This window comes from Scardinius erythrophthalmus, assembly GCF_964197995.2.
Source record: "Scardinius erythrophthalmus genome assembly, chromosome: 5".
In the NCBI taxonomy this organism is placed as follows: domain Eukaryota; kingdom Metazoa; phylum Chordata; class Actinopteri; order Cypriniformes; family Leuciscidae; genus Scardinius; species Scardinius erythrophthalmus.
In genome coordinates this window covers 5580440-5602873 of record NC_138225.1, presented here as the reverse complement: position 1 = coordinate 5602873, position 22434 = coordinate 5580440, and the positions used below count along the sequence as shown (strand labels likewise).

Here is a 22434-nt window from a genome sequence, read left to right as displayed (position 1 = left end):
GTGGGGTCTGAAAGGCTGTGTGGGGAGGGATCCACAATAACAGGAAGCAATTTTGATAGATAAGACTATTGTGAAAACAGCTCCTCGTCCACTTTCAGCTGTGTTTTGAGATTCCAGAGGAACTGCCGAAGAATCGGCAACAGTCTGTAACACAGATGGCAGTATGTGCTTTTTTTTAATTTGATATTTGATGTGGTGCTTGTGTAGAGAACTGTAAAGTTGTGCATGTAACAGTAAAGCGTTTCCATGCTGTCCTTCATTATTCAACATTTTCCATCCTTCTGTTGAGCGTTTTCCTGTTACTTGCTTTTGCCGTCCACGCGAGGAAATGAAAAGAAGATATTGTGAGAGTCTGTGTTGAAAACAGAAAGAATGTGCCATGCTGAGAGTGTTTTTGTGTGCTCAGAAGAAAGAATGAAAGAGGATAGGTTGGTTGAGTTCTGGAAACAAGAGGTCATTTGGTCAAATCTCGTAAAAATAAGGCTGAATTAAAACAGACATGACAGAATGTGCACTTCTCCCGAGTTAGTTAAGAGACAACAACCACGTGAAAAATGTGTAGGTGTCTGATTTGTGTGTTTTAAAACAATGTGTGTGTTTGTGTTCGTAGTACTTTTTTTTTTTTCAGGACCGTACTATTGGACGTCAATGTTGTACATTGTCTTGATATTTATTATAATATTTATATATTTGTAAAATTTCTTACCACCATTATGCTAAGGTGTTATTGGTGGTTGCCAAAGTGTTTTTACATGGTATGCTAAGGCTTTCTAAAGCTGTGTTCCTAATGACACACTATACTTGTGCTCAATGTACTCAACCGTTTAATGTATAAATGTAATAAGGTTATTTTTGTCATTCAGCCTCAGAGCCTGACAGCCCCATCCTAAATGTTATGTAATTAAAGCTGTGGCAGTGTACAACATTCCATATTTATTAAGCATTATCCAGATATTTAAAGTACACCGTTTCTTTTTACATTTTTATCTGTGTGAACACTAAAACAGAATAGTGCATTAGTATGCCAATTGGGACGCACCTTATATAATAAAATATTATTATTTTATTATATATTATGTCATATTGATATGTGATCACTATATTTTGTCCAAATAAGCACAGAAAACCTAGATAAAAAAAAAAAAAAATCACATTTGAAATAAAAGTCGCAATTTTTATCAGAAAACTCACATTTCGGCTTTCCCCTGAATCATGCATCCCTAGTTGTTAGTTGGTTGCTTACCAGCCGAAGTCAAAAGATTCCAGCTGTTTTGTCTCCTGTTTTACACTTCTCAATGGTCTACACAATCGTTCATGTCTGTAGCACAAACGGTGCAGAATGAGTTGCACAGCTATTTAATATTTAGTGTTAGGAGTTTGTTCAAATTGAAATTATTAAACAAGATCATATCAATGCTGTATAAAAAGACAAACTGCAAATATCAAACCTTAACAAGTGCAAATGGGAACAACGTGGATCTGCATTTGTCAAATGAGGTTACTTAGGCTCAATATTTGAATACGAACTTTAATTAAACTTATTCGTGTAGTAAAAGAGATTAACTCTTTCCCTGCCATTGACGTGATTTTCCGTCATTTATGACACAACGCTTCCCCGCCATTGACAAGTTCCCGGCAATCATTTTTATAAGGTAGGCGGCGCTATTACGCATCTTCTGAACTAGCACAGGATCGCCACATCCCAAAACAATACAATGAAGATCTGCGTACAGCATATCAATCAAAACTGCCTAATGTTACCGACCCAGGACGAGGACTGTGAAGTTTTGGGGGATGTTGATCTGTTTTGAACATCGTTCTGATTCTGAATCTGATCTGGACAAAGTCTTTGACAAAAATTAGATTTTCTCAGCTATTTGTTCAAAAATGTTGCTTTTTTAACGAAACACCCACTTTCAAGTTATTTAAAGGCAGTCTCTGTTATTTTATTTATAAATACATATTGATTGTTCAGATATTCATACAGCTAAATATTCAGGGGCCCATGAATGCTTTGCGAAAATAATCCAAAATGCGGGCGCTGACTGGCAACTAAAAAAAAAAAAAAAACGCTGACGAGGAAAGAGTTAAAAATCCTGCTGAATAAACATCCAGTTTTGCAATAAACACATAAGAAATTTGTCTGTTCATTCATTCCTGAAATTGCTTTTTCAATTTTATTGCACATTCAGCTCAGACATGCTTGTTTAGCCATGTACTACAAGCTGTACTGAAAATACAGTGATCAAATCTTCTAGACTCAGTGGCGTTTGGTGGAAATGAACTGCTATTATTCTAGCAGTTGACACACACATGAAAATATGTCTCTGATAGCTTGTGGCTTGATGCGTTTATGCATTTACTTTATCATGCAATGTTTGTGCTTAATACAGCCTTATATCTAAACCTTTTTTTCTGGACAATTTCAGCTTTAAAAAAAAAAACATTTAAGTTCGGATTTCAAGACCAGAGACATTCCTGTGTTGTGTGTTGCGCAGAACTGGTACAAGGACACTTGAAATGATTTGGATGAGAGTCCCGTTGGAGGCCTTGAGTGTGTCATTGACGTGCAAGAGTGTGTGTGATGGTTTAGCGGTAGATTCTGAAGATTAGATCTGAAATGCTGACGGCATGAGGAGGTTCGGGCCGCGGGACAGAGGGAGAGAGAGAGAGAGAGAGAGAGAGAGAGAGAATTCCCTGTTCGTAATTAGTATGGATCGCAAAAGCAAGTAATCGGATTGAGGGAAACAAACTGGATTGCATTTCCGAGGTAGCTACGTGGCTGAAGCCAAAGCCTCTCCTGAGATTTTGCACTGTGTCAGCACACACACTCTCACCTTTGTTCCGTCTTGGTCACGGTGTGGGGTTGTTGAGCCTCATTAACGAGCATCGTTAGCTAATTGCTTTGCCATTGTTCACTCATGCACAGTGACCTTGATGGCCCAGTCCCATATACAACAGCACATCTTCCTCCTCCAGCAACACACTTTCAAACACCGACAGTTTTAGTTATAGAAATTTTGGCCTAAATTGATAATGACTGTATTTATGTAAGCTTTGTATAAAATGGTTTTAAATATGCGCGAGATTGAGCATGAGGGCTTCCCCAGTTGAGTCTTGATTTAGCTTTCTTTCACAATTCACATTTATAGTGTTCACGACCAATATTCTTCATAAAGCAACTTAGGAAAATAGGCATTGTGAATGTTGCCATACAACTATCTGTCTGTCTGTCTGTCATTTATGTAATATATTATAATATAAATATATATTGGCTGTGTGTATATATGTGTGTGTATATATATATATATATATATATATATATATATATATATATATATAATATATATATGAACTTTATTTGCAAAGAGTGTATACCATATATGGATGCTATATGTGAAATATAAAAATTATATAAAATTTTATATTTATTTATTTATTTATTTAGTTAGTTAGTTAGTTAGTGCTGGGCAACGATTAATCGCATCCAAAATAAAAGTTTGTGTTTACATAATATATGCGTGTGTAATGTGTATAATTATTTTGTATATATAAATACACACATATGCTTGTATATATTTAAGAAATAGTTGCCTGTATATATATATATATATATATATATATATATATATATATATATATATATATATATATATATATATATATATATATATATATATATACATATTTTATATTATAAAAATAAACTTTTATTTTGGATGCGATTAATCATTGCCCAGCACTATATATATCATTTTTATATTTCACATATAGCATCCCTATATGGTATACACTATTTGCAAATAATGTTCAGTTTAGTGGGCTTCAATATAGAAATCTAGGGTTCTTGACTCCGTTTTAAAGATCCTTTACGCCAAAAATATTCTCTATGTCTAAGGAGAAATGTCTTAAATGATTCCATATTAATACTGTCATGTTTAATGTGTTCATTAAATAATTCCCCCCCCCCCACTGATAAAGTATGTTTACAAGCTGTTTAATTCATACAAATTTAATGAAAATTAAAAATGAATGAAAGAAAAATTAATTAAAACCGATTCCATGATGGGAACCCTTAAAAGGTTCTGCATATGAAACGCCTGACAGAACCCTTTAAGATTCTATATAGAACCTTTTTTCTAAGAGTGTAACATTAGAAATCTAACAATTTCCCTCAAAATTATTAAAAAAAAATGTTTTAGTGTACTTCGGATTGTTTATAGTCCAATAAAGGGTTTAGCAAAGTAACAGAACACCTGGGGAAATCCTTCATGTCTGCAGCACAAATGCTGGTGGATGAGGTGTACGCACTGAAGTTTACTACTACCTATAGGTTTGTTCAAAATCACAAACTACAGTTTACTTACACTAACTATATGAGTGGTAATAGTGATGCTTAACTTGGCTTGAAGGAACTTTAAAGAGTGTAAATGAGCTCCTGTGTGTAAAATGAGGTAGAAGTTGATAAAAGAGTGAATAGGAAATATACTTGTGTAGTTTGGTTTGATTTGTTGATGGTTGTGTGGAGTGAAAGGCAAGCTGTGTGTGTGTGTGTGTGTGTGTGTGTGTGTGTGTGTGTGTGTGTGTGTGTGTGTGTGTGTGTGTGTGTGTGTGTGTGTGCGTGTGTGCTCGCTCATGAGGGGGTGGACCTCTCTCCGTCCCATCTGTTTGGGGTTCATCTTTGTCCTTATAATTAATGAAAGCAGAGGGGGCTTCATGACACACACACACACACACACACACACACACACACACACACACACACACACACACACACACACACACACACACACACACACACACAATCAACACCCTGAGCTTTTCACTAGCAGGTTTTGTTTTAGCTGAATTGCGCCTTCTCTCTCTTCCTTCTCTTTTGTTGTTTTCATTTACTTTTTTTTTGTTTTTGCCGTTTCGTGCTGATTAATTTGCCCTCACCCCCTTCCTGCCTCTCTCTCTCGCTCTCTCTCTCTCTGTTTTCTCCGTATCTCCTCCCTCTCAGCTCCGAGCAGAGATTGGATGGTGGGATAGGCTTTGCCTGCCCTCAGGCCTGAAAAGAGGATTGTTTGGAAACAGATCTGTTCCAGTAACCTGTAAAAGGAGTAGCCTTCGTCAACACACACACACACACACACACACACACACACACACACACACACACACACACACACACACACACACACACACACACACACACACACACACACACACACACACACACACACACACACACACACACACACACACTTGTGTTTCTATCAGTTTGTTCTTTCTGTCTGATACTTAAAATGTTACAACATATTTGAAGGAATATGCTCAGTGTGTTCAGATATTTTTAAAGACGGAACTCTATGATTTTCATGAGTTAGGGCTACACATTTTTACAAACCTCTAATCCTACACTCTTAAAAATAAAGTTTCTTTATTGGCATTTATGGTTCCATGAAGAAACTTTAACATCCACGGAACCTTTCCAGTGCACTAAAGATTCTTTATAGTGGAATAAGATTCTTCAGATTCTTCACGCTAAGAGTTATTTTAAGAACCGTTGACTGGTTCTTTGGGGAACCAAAAATGGTTCTTCCATTGCTTCGTTGCGAAAACACACGTTTGGAAACACACAGACATTGCACTAAAAACACCACATAAGCATCCACAACATCACAGTGAATTTTCCCCCGGGCCAAACGTCACTTGTTTCTTCAGAAAATGTTAAAATATTAATAAAAATTAAAAGATACAATAAAAAAAATAGTATTGTAATCTGGCACGCTCAAATATAATGTGCTAACATACACTATGCTGTTCAAATGTTTGGGGTCAGTAAGATTAGTTTTTTTTTTTTTTAAGAAATTAATACTTTAACTCTCTGGGTTACGCAACCCGTGTTTAAATATATATATATATATTTTTAACGTTTTTAATTTTTATCTTCATCGTAATGGGGTGACACTTTGTCGCATTAGCTATGTGAACACACACATAAAAATTCATAGATGGTGTAAATAGATAAAAAGTAACACTTGGTACCTTCACGGTCAATAATGACCGATATAGAAAATTAATGGGAAATACGAAAAAAAAAACGAAAACTCAGAGAATCTTTTGGTGGTACAAAGTACAAATCACCCATGATGCAAAACAACAAAAAAGAACCACACAGCAATGAAGGGGTTAATTTTCAAAACACACATTTGAATTAGTATAATTGTAATAAAGCAAGATCTTGCAAATGTGTGAAAAAAAATCAACAATTCAACCCCAATGCAGAATGCACAGACAAAAAATTACATTTTAATTGCAAAATGTTTGTATTAAGTGTTTTAAATTATCACTATCCATTCCTTATTTTGCAAGAATTTTTAATTATCAGTCAAATACTGAGTAACAAAAATGCTATCCATGTGCTCCCCTAAATTTTAATGTTTGATTGTAATCATAATGCAAAAAAAAAAAAAAAAAAATCTAAATATCTAAACCTGGTCTTTTAGAATGTCTAAATATATTTCTAGATGCAAAACCTAATAAAAGAAAAAAATTATGTCTAAAAAACAACTAGGGAATCCAAAAGCCTCTCTCTATATTTATACAGGGAGCTATACAGCTGGTCACGCCATGACATTGCACAGGTTTTTATTTTTAATGTCTCCAGATGGCACTATTCTCAATAAAAAAAAAAAAAGATTTTAAAGGCCTTCACTCTATTTTAATATTTGAAAAAAATTATATAAATTTAAAAGGAAAAAAATAGATTTTTTACATCTTTTTGATGTAATTTTTTACATCAAACTTTTTGATGTAGATTTTTTTTACCTTAAATTTTTTACATCGCATAGTATCATAAAATCCCCTCAAAATTCTAAATAACAGTCATAAAATAATATTGAACAAAAATATATTAAATTGATTTGCCTAAAAAACTATTTCACCGTGAAGGTACCAAGTGTGTGACTAAAAAATGAAGGGGCTCAGAATTGATCAAAAGTGCTTGCAAAGATATTTGTATAATGTTTGTATAATTTGTATAATGTATAACTATTAGAAACTAAATTGACTAGTAGATGCGCTCATCAAAAATCACTTAAGGATAATCAATGCTTTACAGAATCCTGTGAAATGAGTTTAAAATGATGGTGGTCTATGAGTGAGGTTTTTATCCGGCTGAACTGATTCACACTCATATATCTGAAGTGACTTCACATGATGTTTTGTATTTCTCGTGCACAGGTTGGGACGAGGTTTGGGATCAGAAGGTGACTATGAGTGTAGTCTAGAGATTCTGAGCTGAAATCATAGAACTAAAACTGTAGACACTAGCAAGATCAACATGATAGAGTCTTGCTGGAGCGCAACCATAGATCGCTACTGTGTGCTACACCTGTATGAATCTAGTTGGTGTAGAAGGTCACTTAGATCAATGGCAGTGCATGGCATGGGGTGGCTAGAGATGGTTTTTAGAATTAGGATGGAGATAGCCTTGTCTAGTGGGATTAGTGCTGATTTTTGTTGATTAACAAATCTATACCTTCTAGATTGCCAGGATACTGATCTATATTTTACTTTACAGGCTCTATTCTCATACAGTCTGCTGTAGGCATCTGGTCAAGTATGGTTTACTTATCAAATATTTATTTTAAGTTGTATCTTTCGGAATATATTATGATCCTAAAACTATTAGTAACTTTAGTTTAACTTGTTCCAGTCTGCAATTTTTTGCAAGTAGATCTTTTTTTTCTGCGAGCTTCCTTTTTCCCCGCTGTCAGGGTTGCTTATTGATATAGATATTATACAGATATTTATCCAACTATTTCATATTACTATTGTATCCCAATATATCCCAACAAATAGGAAGCATCAGTGCTCACAAACAATTAGAATGTCATTGAATGCTTTTTTATTTTGCAGGATGTTTACAAAAGAGTGAATTTTTGGTATAAGTAAATAGTTATGTAAATATAGGTGATCATATGTTAATGAGCTTGTGGTTGTTGTCATGTCATTGCATGATGATTTGCATCTTAGTTTCTATAAATGTTAGTAAATATCTACAGAGTACAAAGTTTTTTTGTGAGATGTCTGTAATATCACCAAATAATATGCCCTTGATATTGACATTTTCAATAACAAAAAGGATATGTAAATTTAAATAAATATTAAAATCTTTCCAAAAAAATGACTGACTCCAAATTTCGAATTGTACAGAACAGATAAAAAAAAATGCTTTATTTTATTATTATAATTAATAATAAAAAAATATTATTATGTTATTTATTCTTTTTTATAGTTTTATATTTTTCAAATAAATGCAGCCTTGGTGAAAAACTTGGTGACCTCAGACTTTTTTCTTTAATTTTGCAGGATATTTGCAAAAGATTATATCATTTTTGGTATAATTAACTTTTTTTTAAAACAAGTTTTTAAATACATTTATTTGCCACAATAGATATTTTAAAACATGGGCAGATGAAAGCTTTAAGCAGAAGTTTTCTTGTGTTTCTCACATGACTTGCAGTGGTCAGATGATTCCACACTGGCCTGAAACATGGTGGGAATTTAATGTAATTCCTCCTTTTGAAATATTTCAGAGGATTTGTCTGTTACGAAAGCTTTCATTTCCTGCCAGGTTCTGCTCGCAAGACTGTGAATATTGTTCAAGTAAAACATTGTGTCGAAGTATGTGTTGAAGCTTTCATCAATAAATAAAATACAATAAATATAGTAACTTACATTTTCATGGTGTAGATTGCTTAAAGAAAACACTGACTGAGATGTAAGATGTAGAAATACTTAATTTGGTGATCTAGTTGATTTCACATGCACAGTTCAGTTTGATTTGTTTAATGTTTATTTTTCATATAATGATTACATTATGTTAACATCAGTAAATCTTTGGGAAACACTGACTGGTCTGTTTGTTGAACAGCTGTGATTGGACTTTGAGAATATTAATGAACTACTATCTTTGTCTTTTAAACGGACCGTACATGACGTTTCTTCTCACTCATGCCTCTTATTCCCTCTCAAGATTCAAAGAAGCTTAATTCACATGCTAAACAAATCTCTCTCTCTCTCTCTCTCTCTCTCTCTCTCTCTCGTTCTGTCTCAGATTGACCCTAAGGTGGCCTTCCCACGTAGAGCTCAGCCGAAGGTGAGTGCGAAGTCTCAGTTCAGGTTAACATCACAGGTGTTGTGATGTCACACGTCACTTCTCATTAAGGACATGTAGGCTCTGTTCTAAAACCTATGAGTGTTGCAAAGCGTCACAGGTGTTTTCTCCATGTGACAGCTCTTCTTTTTGACCATATTGCATAGAAGTGGCTTGAAGCATGGGCAATAATCAAACAAAACCTTTAGAACGACAAGTAAAAGGACCGTAAATAGAGACTAAACAACGGTTTCCTCTAAAATGTTTATAAAAATTCGAAAGATACTTTCTTTTTGACCGTATCGCACATATTTTACTGTTCAAATGTTTGAGGTCGATACGAATTTTTTATGTTTTTGAAAGAAGTCTCTTCTGCTCACCAAGGCTGCATTTATTTGATACAAAAATATGTAATATTTTGAAATATTATTAAAATATCAAAGAACTGTTTTCTATTTTGATATATTGTACAATGTAATTTATTCTTGCGATCAAAGCTGAATTTTCAGCATCATTACTCCAGTCTTGATCACATGATCCTTCAGAAATGTACATTTACATTTACTCATTTAGCAACTTTTGTAACATTATACATGTCACTTTTGATCAATTTAATGCATCCTTGCTGAATAAAAGTATTAATTTCTTTTGGAAAAATCCAAACTTTTGAATTGTAGTAGCTATATATCCTTCAAAGAGAAGGTAAGCCCAGAATGCATTGTGATGTGCTCAGTGAAATTTCTTCCAAGATGGCGTAAATTAAAAATAAAAAGTCAAATTTAACTTAAAAATTAAATAAAATTCCTGTCTACACTGGACTGTCCTATAAAAATAATGTGAAAAAAACCCCTCCAAGAATAAAATAGATATTGGTGCGGTGTATTTTTATGCTTATTAGTGTATTGCGTTGTTAGCTTGAAATCAAGTCTCCCCTGCGTGTCATGAAAAGTGTTACTTGCGGATCTGTCAGACAGAGTTTCTCCCTATGTGAAACGTTCCAAATCCGAGTTCATTAAATTCCATTTCGGATGTTCCCTTAGAAGGCAGCTTCGCAGACATTAAAAGTAGCTCACTAGGTTTTGGAACAGTCTTACATTACTCCTACTTGTGTAATAGACACAAACATTATTTTTTTTAACAAAAAATATTAGTAAATGTTCAAATTAGCATGTCAATGCTGTAGAAGTTCATGTAGTTATTAACTAATGTCAACAAATGAAACCTTATTGTAAAGTTTTACCAAATACTTATTCAAATGGCACCCTAGTTTTCTTGTAGAAAGTCCTGTAGTCTCATTATTTGTCTTTTCTCTGGTGTTTTCAGCTGGTAACAAGAACAAAGAAGATCTTTGTTGGAGGGCTGTCTGTCAACACCACCATCGAAGATGTGAAACAGTATTTCGATCAGTTCGGAAAGGTGAGTTCAAGGGCTCTTTTCTACTTTTCTTATTTCTGTCATTTAGTTTAGTTTCTCATGCATTTTCCAACCCCCCCTCTCTCTGATCATTAATAAACCGGCTGTATTTAGTACTGTAATTTAAGACTTCTGTATGACAATCATACTTTTGTTCAGCAGGGCAGGTCAAGCTGCTTAATACCATTTAAGTAAATGTAGGCGGTTATATGTTAATGAGCTTGTGGTTGTGATGTCATGATGTCACATGATGATTTCCATCTTAGTGTCTATAAATGGTTGTAAATATATTAGAGTATGTCTACATGGTACAACTTTATGTATGCATATAGGCACACGCACGCACACGCGTTTACTTAGCTATCTAAATGGGGACGTTTCATAGATGTAATGGTTTTTATACTGTGCAAACTGTGTATTCTCTCCCCTTACACTAAACCAACCCATCATACAAAACTTTCTGGATTTTTACATTAAAAAAAAAACTTTAATTACTTTATTTTTATACCAGATTTACAAATGAGGAGGTCCCTAAAGGGAGGTTTTCGGAGATTTTGTCAGGTTTTGGTCACTTCTGAGTACAAATTTGTCTCCAAAATATAGTTAAGTAGGTACACACACACAAACCAAAACCAGTTTTAAAAGAACCAGAAAAATTGTTTTCTGTGATATGCCTGTAATATCACCCAATAATGTGTTCTTGATATTGGTGCTTTCTTTGACATTTCCAATAACAAAAAGGTCACGTATATCTGTCTCTGTTTTGATGCACACAGAACACATGATATCTCTTTTATGCTCCATCTGTCTCCACTTGTTCCATTTGTTACTGTCATATTCGATGTCAGTGGTAAAGAATCGGTGTCCCAGTTGGAGTCCTTGTGTTGCTGCTTTTTCTTTGGTGCGAGAGCGGCCCGCTGAGTTGAATAGTGGACAACAGGGTCTAAAGAAAGAGAAGAGCGTATGAGTAGAGGCAGGAGACGAGTGAGGGAGGCGGCGTCGCCTCCTGTGGGTCGAGGGCAAGAGAAGAGAGCGAGAGAAGGAGGAGAAAGAGTGAGACACGCACTACAAAGGGAAGGTTTAAAAGTGGGTGTCCTATAAAATTGTCCTAAACTAGCCAGAACTGTTAGAGTAAAAGGGACACAAAACAACTGGTCATGATCATGTTAATGGGCGATTCTTTAATAGGGAAAACCGTCTGACTTTCAAATGTAAACTACCCTTCAAAAGTTTAATGTTTTTGTCAGAAGTATCTTCTGCTCAACAAGGCTGCATTTATTTGAGCAAAAATGCAGTGAAATATTATTACAATTTAAAATAATGGTTTTCTATGAGAATATATTTTAAAATGTAATTTTTATCCTGTGATCAAAGCAAAATTTTCAGCATCATTACTCCAGTCTTCAGAGTCACATGAGCCTTCAGAAATCTTTCTAATTAGAGCTGCACGATTCTGGATAAATTGAGAATCACGATTTCTTTGTTTTTGTTTCAAACAGAGATCAGGATTCTCCCACGATTCTGAACAGACAACTTAACAAAATAACATGTAAAGAGGTTCTGACAAAATGTTAATTGCTGCAGTCTATTCAAAAATGTGTATTTAATTTGAATGAATTGTTTGAAACTAAAAATCAGTTTGAGTGAATGATTCAATGACTTGGTCCATTATTGGATGAATCAGCGTGTTTGAACGAATCTCTCGAATGAATGAAGTCACTTGTCGCCACCTACTGGTGTAAATGATGTAATTGAAACAATCGTTATTTGAAACGAGTAAATGATGACGTAATTTTGGTGAACTCTCTTTAACAGATAGAGGTGAAATGAACGTTTTTGAATCAAGATCAGAATTTTTCAATGATTTGAAGTCCACCTGTGGTGAAAGCTTTTAATGTTGTTTATGTCTGTGGTGTTTTTAATCTGCTTTAAGACAAACCACAAATTCATAAGTCAACACCATTGCTGAGTATTTTCTCCTTAAAACTGCAGTGAACCAAAGTCTCAAAAACGCTGGTGTTTCTGACGTCACAAACTACCTTGTAACCAATCAGCTGAGCTGGTGTGAGTGAGTGGAGGCGGGGCTCACTTGCATATTCATAGAACCGTGTATACTAAATGAGGCAAGGGTGTAGAGTTACATTCAAGCTATTTTAAGGCATGAAGAACATTTTTTTCAAGGAAAAAACTTTGAAATATGTAATTTTGGTGATCAAAGATGAGTTTTAAGGGATAAAATTATCGACTACAGGGGGACTTTAATGTGCAACTCTTATTCTATGCCAATTTGATGCTCAAGAGTGTATTTATGAGTAAAACAGGATATTCGGCGAGGCAGGACTTAATTGTATGCTTTAAGAACTGATTTGTTTGTGAAACATACCAGGTGTAATGTGATTGGAAGGGAAGGCCAATAACTTTTATATGTTGTGTTTATATAAATAGGGACAATTTTATGATTTCACCTTTAAGAAAAGATATTTTCTTCATGTTGTAATGATCATTTTGACTTGTAAAAAAAATACCAAAATCCACTTGTGTTTACCAAGACCATAATTCGATCATGACGTGTGGTAATGTTTATATGAAACAAACTCTGAGTCTGAAGACGTTTCAAGTAGTCCCTCGCTACAGAATCACACTTATATAAAGTGACACTTACTGTAGTAAATGGTGTGAAGGTAGGAACGGGAGAATGGGGCGAGGGTGTGAGGGTGCTGTTGGTAAAGGGGGAGGGTCTCCGAATCTTAACTGATGCAACAGCTGCTGCCCCCCCACCCTCTCAAGCTTGTTTCCACGGTGACCTGCTGGGCCTATTGTCTCCGCACACATCTCACTGTGACACCGGGTGCATGTGGGCTCTTTTTTTTTTAAATATGTAAATGCACGTGTGGATTCAGTGGTGTACACTCTCACAAATGCGTATTAGTGGGTGTCAGCACCTCGTGCACCTGTTGGGCTGCTGGGAGTTTCAAGACAACATAAAATCAGTATTATTACCATTCAAAGGTTTGGAATAATTACCATGTTTTCAGTTTTTGAAAGTAGTCTCTTATGCTCATCTCTTATGCATGATCACATGATCCTTAAGAAATCATTCTAATATGCTGATTTGCAACCAAAACAACCAAAACTGTATGATACTACCAGAATCCAAGCTAACAAAAATATTAACCTTATTTATGAATGTTCTCTGAATGATTTTTTTTTAAATGTTCTTGGTTTTGCGAACGTCAAGGAAACGTTCCATTTTATCATTCCACAAACGTTATTGGAACGTAACTTTTAAATGTTCTCTGAACATTCCGAAACAAGTAGTAACATTTAAATATTGTTAGACAAACGTCCAAAACATTTCAGAAAAAAAAAACGTTCCATGAACAATGTATAAATAATGTTTTTATGTTAACATTATTAACGACCAGATAACTTTGAAGTCAAAAACATAACAAAATCGCAATAATTTCAAACTTTTGACTGGTAGAGTAACGTGTTTCAAATTCCATTTTGGGCATTCAAGCACGGGGAAAGTATGTGAAAGCAATCTGGATTGATCTTAGGCAAGGTTAAAGTTTACAAAGAAGGGATTTTTCTACATTTAATCTGTGCAAATATTGTGCTTCTTCTCCACACTCCTCTCACTCAGCGGTTGGATCGGTATCAGAAAACACGGTGCACATGCACTAGCGTATGTATCTGTTCACAGTATTTGGTGGGAGAAGCCCTTGTTGCCGTGAACACAATCTGGCCGGCCGAGCCCGTCCGGGAAAACTCACTGCCCTCCATTGTCCCGATCTGTTAGGCACAATCCAAAATGGTTGGAATATGATCAGCCTCACAAAAGCGAAGTACAGTGAGAGTCCAAGCGCTCCGACCCACAACAATGGATATAATGAAACATTGAGAGGGAGAGGGCCAGTGGAACGGACAGACTGGAAAAGTTAGTCTCCAGTCAGCCATGAGAGGTGTCGATTAGAGAGCTTCACTGGACCTTTTGTCCGCTGGCCTGTTTAAAGGGAAAACGAGTGATGAGGAAGGCATAAAAATCAAGTTTTATCTGGAGATCTTATACCTACTGCTTGTTTAATAAAACAGAAATGTGACACTTGGCGGGTTTTGGAGAGGACAGAGAGTGTGTGTTTTGTTTGTGAGATGATTATATAGACTAAATAACATGCTCATCCATGGTGGTGTAAAGAAACATGTCTCCAGAAATCCCTAACATTTCTTTTGTAATGTAATTTGTCTCATAGCTGTTTCTCGATTTGACATGCAAAATTATTTTAGATTGTGTTGGAGCAATATTAGCTGTCATCTTTGAAGGACTGCCTTCTTTCACTTTTCTCTTCCTTATTTTTTTATTAAAATTTATTTATATTTTGACAGTTCCTAAACCTTTTATTCTGTTTAGGGATGCTATATTTTTTTGCCATGTCTGTTAGTCCTGTCATATCGATTAATCGCAATTAATCGCAACTAGCATAAAAGTTTGTGTTTATATAATATATGTATTATATATTATACACACACACACATACTGTACATGTATGTGTGTGTGTGTAACATATATAATACATATATTTTATAAACCCAAACTTTTATGTTAGATGCGATTAATCTTATATTAGCAATTTTCTTTGTTTTTAAACATTTTTGGCTTCAGTCTGATTAGACTGATTTTGCAATCATATAATGTCAGGGTTTATTTTTTGTTACGATTAAGATAAACTTACTAATTATAATTAAGTAAACTTTTTTACATGCCAGTTTACAAAAGTACAAAACAACTAAATATTTACTTTTTCAGAAAGCAAACATGAGTATCTGTGTAAAACTCACTGTAACGAAGTTTGGGAGGGAACTGGCGCAAGTTCAACGTTAAACTTTAATCATAAGTTGCTAGGGTGTTTTGGGTACTTACTTACTGGACCAAATCTAAAGAAACTCAATGAAGATATTCTTGACTCTAGGGCCCTGTTTACACCTGGTATTAAGATGTGTTTTGGTCGATTGGATCACAAGTGGACGAGGGAGACACTTTCCCGTTTACACCTGGTGTTTTAATCCGTCTCTTTTGTCCGCTTTCAAACACTTCTGTCCTGATTTCTTCGAGGTGAGGGTCTATGAGCAGATAAATGTATGGGCTTTTTCAGATCTTTCGATCTAATGGACAAAATAAGCTGAATTTACATATGAATGTGACCGGAGACGACAGAAAAACACACAGAGAACATCAGCTTTAGTTTTTGCTCTGACAGACACAAGACCAGCCGAACGCTGTGAGTGTGTGTTAGAAATCAGGAATGGTGAGAGAACATTGAGCTTGGGATGTTTTTCCTCTTCAAACCAAACTTGGGTCTTCAGCCGACAGTTTAAATCCCGTCTGGCTAGAGATCTTCCCATAATGTTACTCATTAGTTCAGTAGACGGAGAGTAGACGGTCTTTTGTGTCTGTTTGAACACACTCGACCACATGAGCATTTACACTACTAAAGCAATCCGGTCGAATGTGTTTTCAACTTCCTCTGGAAGAGGTCAAAAGTGGACTAGCTCAAAACGCTTTTGACCCCGTTTACTCCTGTATTTAGTGTCGTCCACTTGTGAAACGCATCTTAACACCAGGTGTAAACAGGGCCTGTGTGTGGCTCGGGTCACTCTTCAGTCTAAATCCATGGGATTTTTCAGTCGATTTATCGTCTGCCAGGTAAATCTCATTGCTTAGTAAAGTAACAACACACCTCTACTCAACAAACCTCACAATTTGAGGTATGATTCATGTTCATAGAACAAACAGTGCAGGATTGTTTGTACGCCAAAGTTTAATACTCATGGTTAGTGGTTTGTTGAAATCACTAACCTCAAGTCTGATCAATAATAATAGTAATGCAAACACCACACCACATTCATTTCTCAAATTTTTAATTTTGATATGCAGATCTTTTAGGGATACACAATATATTGGTGACACTATCAGCAGCATTATTTTTAATCATTTGTAATTTGGCATATCTGCAAAAAGTTGATTTTTTGTTGTTGTTGTTGTTGTTGTTGTTGTTGTTGTTGTTGTAATGGTTAGGTCACCTGATGGAGTTTTTCGGTTCCTTGCCACTGTTGCCTTTGGCTTGCTCAGTTGGGGGGATATTTGGGGATATTTTATTTAATTTAATTAATCAATCAACAATACTATTGATCAGCATTACCAAACGTGGACGTTTTACACTAGAAACAAACATTGATGTATTATTTTAATTTAATACTGTGAAGCTGCTTTGATACAACCTGTGTTGTGAAAAGCGCTATATAAATAAACTTGATTTGACTTGACTTGACTTAATGCCCAGTTTAAAAAAAAGTTAGGCTGTACATATATTTAAATTATAAATATAAAGTTTTGATGCCTGGTTTCATGTCAGATTCTAGTTTGGAGCTCTAGTGTGAATGTTTTTAGGGACAAAAACATCTGAATCATCCAGAAATTCGACGGTTTATCTGTTACTGGAATGGTTAATGGGTGAGCTGAACAAGTTTTCCGTCTCTTTCACCTCTTTATACTTGGTCAGTAACTCATAAACACAAACATCACATTGATCATTTTTCACATCAGTGCTAATGCTCACAGCAGCTGTCAGTCCGCGGTCTTCTCCTAACTTTGCAGTGTCATTGGATTTGGAGGATGGGGAGGGGGTGTTTGTGGGATTGACTCAATGAAGGGAAGGGTACGACCAGGTTTCAATAGGAGGGGTTAGGAGAGGGTTATAGTTAAATGTCAAGTCTAAGAGTGTGTGTTTGACAGCGGCCTATCTGGGCTAAGAGTGTTTGACCTTTCCCATGGTCATTTAACCAGGTGGCACTGAAAAGAGCTACTCGGTCACATAAATGTTGGCGTGTCTTGTGACTCTCGAGCGCTTCGGCTCACACAGACTGAAGTGACGTATAGTCCTGAAGAAGAAGCCATCAGTCAGTAAATAATTAGGCCTCGGATCTGGACAGGAGACAGTTAACAGTTGCTTCACGATGCTCGTGTTACAGGTTGTGTTGAGTTTCATCAAACGATCAAAAGCAGGATATAACTGTGAACAAATTCACACAGTCATTATCAACATTTTCAACGTTAAGGTGTGGTGTTACATCAATCTCGAGTTTCAAATCATATTAATATCACTATAATCAATATGAATGTTGAAATGTTTGTTGATTTTATATATATATATATATATATATATATATATATATATATATATATATATATATATATATATAATAAACAAAATCTCATTATGAAATGACGTTGGCCACAATTATTGGCACTCAATTATTGCATGTCCTTTTCCCAAGATAACAGCTCTGAGTCTTCTCCTATAATGCCTGATGAGTTTGGAGAACACCTGACAAGAGATCAGAGATCATTCCTCCATACAGATTCTCTCCAGATCCTCTAGATTCCCAGCACCATGTTTGTGCTTCTCCGCTTCAGTTTTCTACAGGGTTCAGGTCAGGAACCTGGGGCCGTCAGGGCAGAAGCTTCATTTTGTGCTCATTGACACATTGTTTGTGTTGATTTTGATGTTTGATTTGGATCGTTGTCCTGATGGAAGATCCAAACACAGCCCATTACAACATTTCTAGCATAGGCAGTCAGGTTTTGATTCGTTTATCTGTTGGTATTTGTTACAATCCATAATGCCATGTATCTGAACCAGGACCTCCAGCAAAAGAATAGGCCCACAACATTAAAGTTCCAACAGTATTTTTAACTGTGGGCATGGGGTACCTTTTATCCCAGTGTGTACCAAACGCATCTCGAGTGTTTGCTGCCAAAAGACTCAACTATTTTCTGCAATTCTCCAGCTGTGATCCTTGGAGACTCTCCTCCTCGCCGTTCATTAGCTCAACAATCTTTTACTGCACCTCAGAACTATATTCTTTGGTGTTACTCATTGTCATGGATGATTAAGAGAATTTGGCCTTTGTGTTTCCTCATATTCATGGCTGGATAATTTCATGCACCTAGTCACCCTGGTTTGCTAAAAAAAAAAAAAAAAAAACGTAAATATGAATGGGAATATACTTCATAGATATTTTACTCATAAGAATTCCAATAATTGTGTCCAACATGCATTGGAGAAAGACATTTATTTCATAATGTGATTCATAATTCCCCCTACTTTCAATTGTTTTACTTCAGTTTTACTTCAGTGGAAGGTTAGAATTTTGTGAATTTTTTTAATGAAATATAATTTAATTTAATCTAAATAATAAACATATCCACATTATCTAACCTAAAGCTTCAGTTTAGTAATAGCGATGCTTGATGCTAATAGGCAAATCTTTGACAAAGTAATAATATTGTTTATTAGCCTAACTGTAGATTCTTTATGGTTGCAACATTATGATCAAAGATTATTCTGTAAATGAATGACTGAAGCAGTAATATATTATTTAACTGATGTACAGTCACAGGTGAACCATTTTATAATGGCTTTAAATACAGCCTATCCAAACAGATTTTAAATGTATTCATAACTGTTTTTTATTGTGGCGGTTGATTGTACAACGTCTAATCAGTTCTGTCTACGGCAAATGTTATTATGTGTAGTCTTATGTTAGATGATATTGTGCCTGTTGATGGGTAGGAGACTTATAGCTTTTTATACGGCAATTTGAATTTAAAGTTCTCTTTTCATTTGTTAGCCTGACCGTTGCTTCATCACTGAAAACATATTCCTCTCTCTTGTCAAAGTTTATTCTTCCAGCACTATTCATAACAGCCATTATCCAGCTCCTCGTCTCTCTCTTCTCTGTTCTATTCATGAAAGGAGAAGCGAGGGAGGGGGTCAATTCTTCTAATTGAAATTCTTTGCAGAGTCTCCATGGGAATAGTAAACTTTGGAGAGGGTTTGAAGAGAAAGGGGGGAACAGGACAGAGAGAGTTATTGAAAAGATTTACCCCCACGAACTGTGATGTCGGGAGGGAGAGGACTGAGAGATTCAGGGAATCAGGCTGTTCGTGTAAACTACGGCCGGTGGACACCGATGTCTGTTTAATGAGAGAGAGAGAGAGAGAGAGAGAGAGAGAGAGAGAGAGAGAGAGAGAGAGAGAGAGAGAGAGAGAAGAGAGAGAGAGAGAGAGAGAGAGAGAGAGAGATGTGTTTGCACCTTCGTTTTGTGTCTGCGCCGGTTTCACTGTTTATTCTCCACAAACAGTTTCTAGGGTTACTACAGTCATTAAAACCTAGAATTGTCAGGGGATTTTTAGACCTGGAAAAATCATATTGTGAATATAAATTCTAAAATATTTTACCAGGTTGAGTTGCTTCTTGTGGAATTTTTTTTTTTTTTAAATTCCTCCTCATGCAATCACACTTAAGAGGATATTAGGGAAGTAATATAATGGAAAAAAAATTATCTAGTTGTGTTTTACTCTAAAATATTTTAGCAGCCTGAATTGCTTCTTGTGTGTGCAATCTGTAAAATGATAAAAAAAAAAATCCTTATATAATAATCACACAAACCAGGATTTTGGGAAACTTTTTAAAACCTTGAAAAGTCATGGAAATTTCTATAATCTTATCAATATATATTTGTCTAGTTATATTTCATTCTGAAATATTTGCTTCTTGTGTATGCAAAATGATAAAAAAAATCCCTATCATATAATCATGCATATCATGAAAATGGTTTAAATGAATGGGATTAAATGACCCTGAATTTCTACTTCAGCACTAGGTTCCTTCACCATTAAGAATGAAGGTGCAAATTAAATTAAGCATTAAAATTAAGCATCATAGAAGTTCCACGAAGAGCTTTTATTTTGTAGCACAGACAGTTGTGGCACTGTTTTAGTTAGCTATTTGATGTCCAGTGTAACATCTGGGTTGTGAACCGCTGATCCTATAGAAGCGTATACACTGAAAAACTGCTCTGGATACAAACAGTGTTGTTTGCTTAACCTAAGGTGCTTTAAAGTATTCAAAGTCCCCTCTTTTATTCCCCCCCCCTCTCTCTTTTTCTTCCATCCATATTGTCTTTCTTCTCTTTCTCTCTGTCCATCTCTTTCTCTCTCTCTGTTCCCTCCTCCCTCTCGACCCCTCCATCTGCTGCCCCTCTCTGTTTCTTCAGAGCTTCACAATAGAGCCTCATGCTGGGTAATGGCTTAGAGTGTCTCATCCCTCTCTTTTGTGTGTGTGTGTGTGTGTGTGTGTGTGTGTGTGTGTGTGTGTGTTTTGTCTGCAGGTTGATGACGCGATGCTAATGTTTGACAAAACCACCAACAGGCACAGAGGTAAGGCGGCATTCAGGCACGCACACACGCAAATGCACACGCTCGCGTTCAAAGCCTCGCTGAGTCATATAATTATACAACAACAGTCAAGTGTGTACATGCTTCTGCAGTCATTCAGGAGCTGATGTTACCTCCTCTTTTCCTCTCTTCTCATTCTCTTCTCTTCTCTTCTCTTCTCTTCTCTTCTCTTCTCTTCTCTTCTCTTCTCTTCTCTTCTCTTCTCTTCTCTTCTCTTCTCTTCTCTTCTCTTCTCTTCTCTTCTCTTCTCTTCTCTTCTCTTCTCTTCTCTTCTCTTCTCTTCTCTTCTCTTCTCTTCTCTAGTCTAGTCTTCTCTTGTCTAGTCTAGTCTAGTCTAGTCTAGTCTAGTCTAGTCTAGTCTAGTCTAGTCTAGTCTAGTCTAGTCTCCACTCTCCTCTCCTCTCTTTTCGTCTAGTCTAGACTTGTCTCTTCTTGTATCGTCTCTTCTCTTCTCGTCTCTTCTCCTCTCTATTCGCCTGGTGTTGTCTCTTCTAGTCTCTTCTCTTTTCGTCTGGTCTCTTCTCTTCTCTTCTCTTCTCTTCTCTTCTCTTCTCTTCTCTTCTCTTCTCTTCTCTTCTCTTCTCTTCTCTTCTCTTCTCTTCTCTTCTCTTCTCTTCTCTTCTCTTCTCTTCTGGTCTCTTCTCTTCTCTTCTGGTCTCTTCTCTTCTCTTCTCTTTTCATCTGGTCTGGTCTCTTCTCTTCTCTTCTCTTCTCTTCTCTTCTCTTCTCTTCTCGTCTCGTCTCGTCTCGTCTCGTCTCGTCTCGTCTCGTCTCGTCTCGTCTCTTCTCGTCTCTTCTCTTCTCTTCTCTTCTCTTCTCTTCTCTTCTCTTCTCTTCTCTTCTCTTCTCTTCTCTTCTCTTCTCTTCTCTTCTCTTCTCTTCTCTTCTCTTCTCTTCTCTTCTCTTCTCTTCTCTTCTCTTCTCTTCTCATCTTGTCTCCTCTCTTCTCCTCTCGCCTTGTCTAGTCTAGTCTAGTCTGGTCTGGTCTCTTCTCGTCTTGTCTCGTCTCTTCTCCACTCTTTTCGTCTGGTCTCTTCTCGTCTTGTCTCTTCTTGAATCGTCTCTTCTCCACTCTTCTCGTCTTGTCTCTTCTCCTCTCTATTTGTCTGGTCTGGTCTCTTCTAGTCTCTTCTTTTTTCCACTCTTCTCGTCTCTTCTCCTCTCTTTTCGTCTTAATAGACTTACAGTTCATTTATATTTCAAGTATCAACTTAGTCTCAGATGCTGAAATAACTAGAAAAACTTATATGTGATACCAAAGTTATGCGTCATTTAAGCTTTCTTTTGGAGAAATAAAAAGAAAGTCAGATCAAACAGGTTCTCTTGAAAAAAAAAGAAAAAGATCAAAGGTTGGTCTTTCATACCTTGATGTGATATTTGAGATCTCGTCTCTTCTCGTCTCGTCTCATCTCGTCTCTTCTCATCATTGTCTCATGTCTGTTGGCTCAGAGGCATTGCTAAAGTCCATGTAATCTGGTTAGTAGTTCAGAGGTTAAACCGTCAAGCACCTGCGAAAGGAAAGGTGGGCGGAGCCTGTGGTTGTGTGTAGGACAGGTAAGTGCAGCAGGTGAAGAGG

The 22434-nt window shown here is 36.1% G+C and overlaps 1 protein-coding gene across 3 annotated transcripts in view; it reads left to right on the top strand.

Annotated features, from left to right (window-relative positions):
• Positions 1-22434, top strand: part of msi1a (musashi RNA binding protein 1a) — a 58924-nt gene that overhangs the window by 23877 nt on the left and 12613 nt on the right. For all 3 annotated transcript variants that reach the window (XM_081366300.1, XM_081366299.1, XM_081366298.1), the window contains 3 exons: positions 9107-9148; positions 10469-10561; positions 20792-20840. In XM_081366300.1, coding sequence (XP_081222426.1) covers positions 9107-9148; positions 10469-10561; positions 20792-20840 — 184 coding nt within the window. The remainder of the gene's footprint in view (positions 1-9106; positions 9149-10468; positions 10562-20791; positions 20841-22434) is intronic.